The 9,902-nt window shown below is 34.8% G+C and overlaps 2 protein-coding genes across 2 annotated transcripts; one reads left to right on the top strand and one right to left on the bottom strand.

Moving 5' to 3' along the window:
* Window positions 1-806: 806 nt before the first annotated feature.
* Window positions 807-2,736, bottom strand: LOC17881228 (V-type proton ATPase subunit E1). The gene is made up of 6 exons (XM_006288524.2): window positions 2,521-2,736; window positions 2,285-2,385; window positions 1,813-1,969; window positions 1,391-1,587; window positions 1,164-1,263; window positions 807-1,079 (listed from the first exon to the last, which is right to left on the bottom strand). Exons 1-6 carry the CDS (start codon window positions 2,620-2,622, stop codon window positions 1,044-1,046), a joined length of 693 nt encoding a protein of 230 aa, XP_006288586.1. The 5' UTR covers window positions 2,623-2,736; the 3' UTR covers window positions 807-1,043.
* A 2,590-nt stretch (window positions 2,737-5,326) lies between these two features.
* On the top strand, window positions 5,327-6,901 carry LOC17882493 (UPF0725 protein EMB2204). Its single transcript, XM_006288121.2, has 4 exons — window positions 5,327-5,553; window positions 5,681-6,005; window positions 6,097-6,224; window positions 6,309-6,901. The coding sequence occupies exons 1-4, from the start codon at window positions 5,380-5,382 to the stop codon at window positions 6,669-6,671; spliced, it is 990 nt and encodes a 329-aa protein (XP_006288183.1). The 5' UTR covers window positions 5,327-5,379; the 3' UTR covers window positions 6,672-6,901.
* Window positions 6,902-9,902: the final 3,001 nt, after the last annotated feature.

The following is a 9,902-nucleotide window of genomic DNA, read 5'->3' as shown; positions in this document are numbered from 1 at the left end:
TTTGAATTTGTCCTGAGTCAAATTGGACATTTACCGCTTCAGGAAGAGGCTTCCTAGGATCGATGAGGGTGAAGACTTTTGCCACTTCCAAGTTTGTTTTATTATGTGTTGAGGGATGCAAGGCCTTTGGGTCACCAACAAGACTTGCAATACGCTGAAGCCCTTCTTCATGAAAGAATTGGAGTGGGACGTTCCTTAGTTCAAGCCATATAGGAGCTGACGTGAGCTCAGGTTTTGCAGGGGTGACTCCGGGCTCCCATTTTGCAACAAACATTGTTTTTCCATCTATTTGCCAAAGACATTGGTTAAGGACACGAGAACGCGTAGCGGCATTGGGGATCCGAAATAGGAAAGCATTTCCTTCCATTTTTGATACAGCAATCTCACGATAATATTTGCTCCAAATTCCATTAACAATGTTGTGAATGGTTCCTTGAGCAGGGGGATCGAAATAGAACTGACCCAAGACAAAGAAGTCCCAAGATTTCTTGTTTCTCTCAATGATAGAGTTTGGAATTCGCACACATGCTTCTCCAGACTCAAGCGTAAAAGCCTCTCCTGACTTCTTAAGCGGCTTGCCTGATCCTTTGATAAGGTTCACCCATAAATCAGAACCAGCAATTGCGGCTGGTTTGAAATCGTTCGTGCTCGCTATATTGGCGGACACATTGTTCTCGAGGCTGACCGAAACTGGTTCAGCTCCAGTTGATTTTGGTTCTGACATAATCGCACCTGGCTCAGTTGTTTGAATAACTTTCACTAAGAGGCTGAACATAGTTTGAGGAATGTTGTAGAAGAAGATCATGTTACGAACGAAAAAAATGTCTTTCATTTTATTTATCTTTATAGCCATGATAACACACACTCGAGAAATGAGGAAAAATAAAAGAAATGCAAAAAACGAAGAGTTCGATGAGTTTGGCATCAACGTAAAAAAGTTTGTAAAATACAAAGAATCACAACAAAGAGGAATCTCTCCCAAGATGGGTAGTAACCAAACACAAACCGGTTTGTATCATCTCTCTCAATCTCTCTTTCTTTCATTAGGCCGTTACTTCGCCGAACAACGACTTACGGATCTGCGAAAAAGATCAGAGAACCAAAGTCAGACTAGACAGTTACTGATGGATCACAGAAAACAATCTAAGAATTTGTTTCCATACCACTGGGAGTTTCATGCGGAATGCCACATCCAGACGTGCATCGAGAGTGTTCTCGCACACGATTTTCCCATCACGAGATGCTAGCACAACACCTCCAGAGCTATAACAAGTTCCAAAATGCATATCAAAGCCGGATCTAAATACCGATAATGTCTTTTTTCTACAAATCTAAAAATAATTACTACATGACTGCAATATAAAGTAATGATGAGAAACATGAATTTTACCAGTGGAGACCATGAGGGTCACTTGATTTAGGAGGAGGTGGAAGGAATATTTTTGTGTCCACAGCAACCTCTGGGGCATGAACCTTTGCTTTACCAGCATATTCCTCCTTTGCATCATCAAGCACAGCTTCAACTAAACTCAAGTCCTCTTCACGACAACGCAACAACACACCAGGTTCTTTCAATCGAAGCAAACACTGCAACAATACAGGAGAGAATCTTTAACAGACCAAAAAGTATAAGAAATGAAAAATGTTATCAGCGTAGATAAGAAGAAGAGGTCAGACCACAAAAGAATTAATTGCCATCCAACAAAAGAAAGCAATTACATAATCAGATGCTTAAAATAAACCACAAGGATACACAAAATAAAAGTTCCAATACCAAAAATTAATTGAATGTATCACTTTTAAAGTACCAACCTGAACAATCAGATCCTTGAGAAGCTTTTTATAGGCATTCTCATCGCGACTCACGTTGAGTAGATCCTTAGCTGCTTGGTCTTTCATGGCGTTGACAATATCGTCCTGCGCTTGAAGAACTTTGATCCTCGAGGCATTTAGCTGCATAGAGTAATCACTGAAAAACAAAACAAAAACATCTATGACAAAGCTATTTCCTGCCAAAGTAATACACACTAACACAGTAATGAGCAAGACCAGTTTCACAGATAATTAGAGATCTCAACCTAGTAGTAAACCATGAATCATACATTTCTAAAGTTCAAAGGTCAAAGACATTGTTAATCCAGAACACAAGGCGAATCAAACTTAAGATCAAATCAGTAAACTAAACCTCAAAGACATTGTAATCCAGTTCAAAAGGCGAATCCAACTTAGATCAAATCAGTAAAACTAAAAAACGATCGGTTAATAAATCCAAAATTGAACTCACATCTTCTTACGCACGTCAGCTTGCTTCTCCTTCTTCTCATAATCTTGCCTGATCTTCTTCTTCTCCGCCTCAACTAGCTGCAGTTTCTCAATGTTGAACTCCTACAAAAAAAAATCATCCAAACACACCAGATCAGAAAAAACCACTTCCGAGATTGAAATCGAGAAACGAGTATTACAATTCGAAATCAGAAGATCTGAGAATTGGAAAGAGAAACAAGTGAAGAAGACACATACTTCTTCAGCAGAAACAGAGATCTCGTTTGCCTTCTCCTCCGCTTCTTGGCGGATGAATCTCACCATCTGCTGGATCTGCCTCGATACATCTCCGTCATTCATCTTTTACCGGAAAAATTGGCGGTCGCCGTTAACGATCGGAGATATTTCGTAAAATCGAGGATTCTGTGGCGTAGAGAGATTGGGAGAGAGAGAGAGAAAGGACGTAGATCGGATGTTCGCAACGTGGTGATGAGTAATTTGAAGTTGTCTGTTTCTAGACTATGACAAAAACAAAAACGGGACACAGTTTCTTAGAGGATAATACAAAACGACAAGGCGTCTAAATAATAAAAAACGAGTTTATTTCTGGGCCTCTTCATGGGCCTAAGACCCATTTTAATACCGTTTGATGGCTTTGGAGTTTTGACACCTTGTTGTGGACTACTACCCACCTTCATTTTCCATGTATCCTCAAAAGGTTAGTTCCAACTTTTTTCGTGTTGTAACAAAAAGCCTTTTATACTTGCAAGAATGCTACTACTTGGTGCTATCATTATTCAGATACTTAACCATTTATATGTGCAAGATAAAACCAATCTGAAGGTGGCTCTTTCCGGGTTGAAAGATTGCTTATCGTTGTTGCCTTATGCTGAGCGAGCGACACCGAAGCACATAAAAGGTTTGTTCGTATTGGTCTTTGGCTTGTAACAAGATTGAAATTAAGTATGGTTTTACTAATTTTATTAAACGTAGACGATTAACCTATATTAACATTTTTGCACCAGTTTTTAAAATAATTTCTGGAATTCAATAGTATTTACAAAGAATGTCATTGGCATTAATTACTGTCACTTAATCGATTTTAGTTAAACCACATTATTTGACACATGGCAAGTGACTAAGCAAAATTTGTACATGTGACATATGACTCAGCAAAATCTGTCTACATGGCATCTGACTCATCGTAGTTAACCAACATAATCTGGTCAATGTTGATTTTTGCATGTTGTTAATTCGAAAAAATATTTAGTTTAGGTTGAAATTCACACGATAACAAAGTTAAAGTATGAAAATACACTTTTGAAATTATTCAGGTTGAAATTTGACGTATACAATGAATCCATACATCTTTTAGAGAGAAAAGCTCATCGTAGTTGTTTTATCGACGACGTCAGTTTTTTTTTGTTCCAGCTATGGCTGGATTTGTATATCCTCTCGTCTAAGTGCGAGTTTTATCTTAGCCATTGTGGCTATCTTCTTTTAGTTTTAGTTTTAGTTTTAGTTTTTTTTTTTGTTTTGCTTCCTTTTGCAGAGGTCTAAATATCTTCTTACATAGAAGATTTAAAAGCCGGCTAACTATTTCAGAGTTTCGAGGATCATTGGCTGCTCGATTTCATTCGCAAGAAGAATAAATCCTTCATACCCAACTAGAGCCATAAATCGGCGTTGGATGAAGGTATCACCTTAAGACTGCAAATCGTGTTGAGTGGATCTCTTTGACTAGTGTAGAACAGTTTAGAAGAGCGTGTTTTGCGACTGATCTGCCCTCTCACTTATCACGTCTTTTGTACTTTATGAATCTGATGACTTACGAATCTCTGTTTCTTTGCTCGAAAATATTTAGCAAAAGGTAGTTTTTTAAGGTGATTGGAGTTTGTTGCTGAAAACCCCGTAAAATCCTTGAGCAGAAAAAGTGTTTGTTCGGGGTGGAAAACGAAATTTCATCCGTGGTGATCGGAAAAATGATCGGTGGTTAGTTCGGTGGAGATGCCATGTTCGATGATTGTGCCTTTCCACTTCCATCATGCATACACGTGTTCTTACACGTACTCCCCTCTAGACCTACTGTGTTTTCTGTTTCCTTATGTAATCTTCTTATTCAGACTTAATGAAAAGTTGACGACAGAAAAATAAAATAAAATAAATGAATCCATACAGATAGAGGTTAGAATCTTCCCAAAAGCTGACAGGCTGGGAAGAGTTGATATTAAATGTGTTGGGGAAGCCCAATTAAGGCCCAGAAGTGAGGTAAATAAATGTCGCTATGCATGTCAATCGGGCTAGCCCGGCCCGGCCCGGCACAAAACCCGTAAAACCCTCATATATGTGAGCCCGGCCCGGCCCGGCCCGAAAAGTTTCCGAGCCTATATTTCAAAGCCCGCCCCGGCCCTAACAGGGCTACAGGGCTTTTCGGGCTTTTTTGGGCTTTATTTACCGATAAAAAAATCAATTTCTAAGTTCATAATAGTTCTTTAAAAACTATATTTAAAGGTCTACTATAAAAATAATGCATCAAATTTTAAATAACTTATCAATATTCAATAAAACTAACTTAATTTATGAGAAAAAAATAAAAGCCAAATAAATTATTTACACTTTAACCCAATAAAACATAGAACTAAAATACTTTAAAGTATAAGATAGAGTCAAAATTTAATAGATATTTTGATGATTTCAAAATCATGATACTTATATATATTTAGTTTTAGCTTTGTATAAAGATTTTAAAAGTAATAAGTAAGACTAGTAAGTAAATATGAAAACTATAACATTAATCAAATCTTTTAATCAAACTAAAATATTCAAAAAATTCAAAATATATTTGTATAATGGCTTTTCGGGCCGGCCCGAGCCCGACCGGGCTAAGCCCAAAAAACCCTTTAGCCCGAATGGCATTAGCCCAAAAGGCCCGGTTTTTTCTGGATATATATATTTAAGCCCGACCCCGATGTTTTTCAGGGCCGGGCCAAACTAGCCCGCGGGCTTTAGCCCTAATTGACATGCCTAAATGTCGCGGAGTGAAGAAAACCTAAATCGACCAAGAAAGAAAAAAAAAACAAAAAAGCATCCACACATCCATCAGCCGCCGAAGAGAAGATGGAGGCGCCGTCGTTATCGAGCTCAGTAGGCGAAATTGGTATGAAGTTGCCGTCGTTATCGAGATCAGAAGAGGAAAGTCAGATGAAAACGCCGCCGTTGTCGAGATCAGAAGAGGATCGTGAGAAGGATGAGCGTGACAGTGCCAAGGTCGTGAAGCAAACGATAGACGATGTAATAATGATACTTGTTTGATATAACTTTGTTGTTTGTTTAATTTGATTCTGTATCGCAGTTTCTTAGTTTTGACTATACTCATCTTTTTTGCTAATAACAAATTTACAAACGTGCATGTCTTAAGGATCTCTTCAAAGTCCACCGTGGTTTGAATTATTCGATGTCCACTGATACGTACGCTCCTCGTCTTGCCTTAGTTCCCCTTTATGCTAAGTTGGGACTTCATCGTTACAATTTACTCAAAGGCAAAGACTTGAAGATCAGTAGCGTAGAGAAATACACCAAGTCCACTGGTTCTGCTGCTTCCACTTACTGCATAACCTTTCAGGCCTTGGACCTAAAGGCCAGTTCCAGTTCTGGTTTGCTTCAATTTATAACTTTTCGGGCTCGAGTTTGTGAATTGGATTATGGCCAATTCATTTTGTTATGCAGTGTTGCTATGCCTCTAGGTAAAAATAAATTATTGGTTTTGGTAATATATATGTCATCATCACTGTCTCTCTTTAAATTTGCCGAATTTATAACTAATATTTTGTGTAGGGGAAACCAGAGTTAACGATGGTGGATACAAAACAACAAACGTGTTGAATAACAAGGTTCTCAGACAATTCATGCCTGAGTTACCGTCAGAGGATCCTTTCAACGACGACACAGGCCGATTTTACGTGGTAATCTTGATTTTTAAAATCCAGTCTGTTTTTTTAGATCTTTTTTGCTTCTTATGATCAACAATGTTTTTTATTTGTTGGCAGCTGAAGGAATCAGAGGTTCAAGAGAATGACTGGATTCGTCTGTATTTGGAACTTGCAGTTGCCACATCTTTCAGGAACGATATCACACATGGTATGACCGATTTGACGATTCTGAAAGTGGCTATGGAGATTACACGAAACCTGGAGCCCTATAATATGGGACTTGATGCCTATGATGCAATTTTCTACATTAGATACAAGGACATTTGCAAGGCTCGAGTTGGTAAGGATGTTCATCGCGTTGCTATGGTCAGAAGAATCTTGAATGTGCACTCAGGATATTTTAGAATCGTCGGTCAAACTCAGAGCTCACAAACCACAAAACCATCAAACGCCCTGGAAGCTGGCTCGATAGTTGACTAATAAGTTTTTTTTTTTTTTTTTTTGATCAAAGCTTTTCTCAATCTCACCTGCTTAACAACAACCTTTTGATCACAATCTCAAAACTGTACACATCCAAATCAACTTTTCTTTTGCTCTCGTTGAAGAAACACCACCATTGATTGAAAGAAGACGACGACGACGACCCAACAACGAAAGTTAAGAGATCGATGAGTCTAGGGATTGAGAATGAACATACGTATTGATGATTACTTCGTAGAGTCGAAACTTTGCTTTTGACGTTTCTGATTCTGTCAATTAGGGTAACAGAGAGGATGAAGTGAAGACTCGGGAGTGAACTTTTCCGGAGATTACTTGAAGAAGAAGTGATTGAGCGTGTGAGAATAACTTCCCAACCAAATTCTTACTTTAACCGTATTTTTAACCTTAACAAGGACCGTTTTTTCAACGGTAACCCTATAAAACGGTTAAAATAACCGTAAAAATAATTCAGTTTGGTTATAAATTTTTTTTAACCGTAATCGTATAAAACCGTTGGTTAACTATATAATTAACCGTAAGGTTAAACCTTTAATAAAAATTATTTCACTAAAACAATATTTTAAATGATTAAATATGTAAACTAGTAACTCTAATACACTCAACTACTCATTTCTATTAATCAAATCAAAAATAATTAAATTAAATATTTGTAGGTTCATAACCATTAATTTATATATTTGTATTTGTGTTTGATTAAACAAAAATCATTTCTTTAACTAATATACTATAAATATTTGAATCATATAATTACATATATTTCATACTGTAAATAAACATTATTGATATGGTAAGAAAATTTAAAATTTTGTGTATAATATTATTTATATCATAATTATTAACTAACCGTAACCGTATTTAACCGTAACCAAAATTAACCATAACCGTATATAACCGTAACCGTTGTAACCGTATATATAAAGATTAAGGTTATGGTTAAAGAAAATTTATAATCATAACAGGTGGTTAATAAACGTAACAGTGATAATCGTAACCTCGGTCAGGCCTACCCAAAGAGAAGGAGACGAATAAGTGATTGCAACTAGATTTTAACGTGCGGTCTACCGTGGGACGATTCTTTGACTAGAATTTTTATATTTAAATTTAAATTTATTTGTTTGTTTTGTTTAATGTTTAAGATTGTATAAAACTGTATTTTGATTGTTAAGTTTAGGATTTAACCCGCAGAATACCGTATGCCAATTTATTTTTATTTTTAATAATTATTATTTAATTAACTTAATTAGATATGTATAATATGTAAAATAATGAAATGATATTGGAAAACATTTTCCGTTTAACTTGTTTTATTTCATAATAAAATATTTTGTGTATAGATCAAAAATTGAAAAATCGAACCGGACTTACCCAAAAAGTACTGGTGTCGATTAACACCACCCATTTCCGAACACGGATGTTACAGCGTTTTGTTTTCTTGGTTTGGTTGACAGAACAAACATAATATGCTAGAGTATGCGTTGTAACAAGATAAATTGTTTAAACGGGAACGAGGACGTTATGTTAATTACATTTTATATCAAAAACTTCAAACTGGAGTCTAATCAACGATCAACTAACCCATAAAACTTCCAATTGTATATCAGGGGAAGTGTTTACATACACCTATAAGACATTCTCAAGTAGTGAATCATATGAAAAACACACATCTGAAAGTTCCACATACAATAACCAATAACCAATCAAAAGCTGGGTAAGCGATTTTTTACACATCCCTTGGTATAATATGCTTCGATTTTTTAAATTCACAAAGGCATGTTCTTACGGCCCAACCAAAACGCCCAAATCCAAATAAGACACCCGTTATCCATAGTACCAAAACGCGAACCATGAAAATTGAATACAAAAGAAATATAAAAATATTAGATTATATTCATGAATCAAAAAATTTCATTTATTAATCAAGTATAATTACAACAACGAATTTCATTTTTTTAAAGGGTTATCCAGAGAAGGTTATTCTTAACAAATTCTCTAAAATGTTAATACTTTTAAAAGCTTGAAATATTATACTATTTAATTTAAGCTTTATTGAATATTTAAACTCTACAAAAAAATTAAAGTACTATTAATACTTTAACTGTAAAAAATTAAAATATATTAATATTGTACATAAATATGATTGAACGGGTTTGAGTTTACGTAAATATGTTTATATTTTTCTTACTTGTTGTCTATATTTAAAATTTTTGATGAATTAAATTAAAATATAATTTTTTTATAAAAAATAAAATCATCCCGCGAGTTAAAACCTAGCGATTCAATATTTTTGTACAAATTAATTTATATATTTTCAAGTAAATAATTACTGTAAATTTTTTTGTTTTATTGGTAATCAAAATTTGCCGAAAAATGAAATCAGAATCAACATATAATTTAAATTGTCAATTAGAAAAGTTGGATTTTAGATGCAAGAAAATAATATGTATTATACGAGCCCATATCTCCATCTTCTTTTATGACATAGTTGTAAGTTTGTTAGTACTTACCTTTTAGAAAGCATATCAAAACAAAGACATCTCAGTTTTAAAATAAACTATTACCACAAGTACATTTTTCAAACATTGTTTAAGTTAAACTAAAGTTTAAATTAGTATCTTAAGTACAACTTTATACAGTTTAATGCACGTGTAAATCAAAAGTGATGTGTATTATTCAATCAAATTAAAGATCAACAGGCAATAAGGTCGTGAGAAAGTGTTGGAAAGGACCCTAAAATTAAGCATCCCCTAATTATATTTGATTAATCTAAAAAATGGATACTTAATGAGATTTGTCTCACTACATGACAACGAGTGACAATCTCCTGCTGGCTCACCATCCCACACGTCCACCCCACTTTAAAAATTACTTAAACCAAATGGAATATATCACAACTCATGTTATCAAATGTTTATTATATACTCTACAAATAAATCATAGCAGATTTAACTATCATATTAGTCCAAATTTTGTAGGAAACAAATTATTCGGACAAAACTAAATCGTCAAAATAATTTATCAGAAAATTACTTTATAGAAAACTCTTTGTATTTTCCATCGCAAAATATACATTTTAGCTTAAAACAAAAAAGAAGAAGAAAGAAGTATACATTTTAGCTTAAGAAAAAATGTTGGTAAAATGTGGAATGTGTCATCTAAATCAGATATGTTAGATATTTCTATCCCTATTGTGATATATGGTTTTGTTTTGTT

The sequence above is a fragment of the Capsella rubella genome, unplaced genomic scaffold (genome assembly GCF_000375325.1).
Source record: "Capsella rubella cultivar Monte Gargano unplaced genomic scaffold, Caprub1_0 scaffold_6, whole genome shotgun sequence".
Classification (NCBI taxonomy): Eukaryota; Viridiplantae; Streptophyta; class Magnoliopsida; order Brassicales; family Brassicaceae; genus Capsella; species Capsella rubella.
Note: the sequence above shows the minus strand (reverse complement) of the source record. Positions and strands in the feature narration are given on the sequence as shown.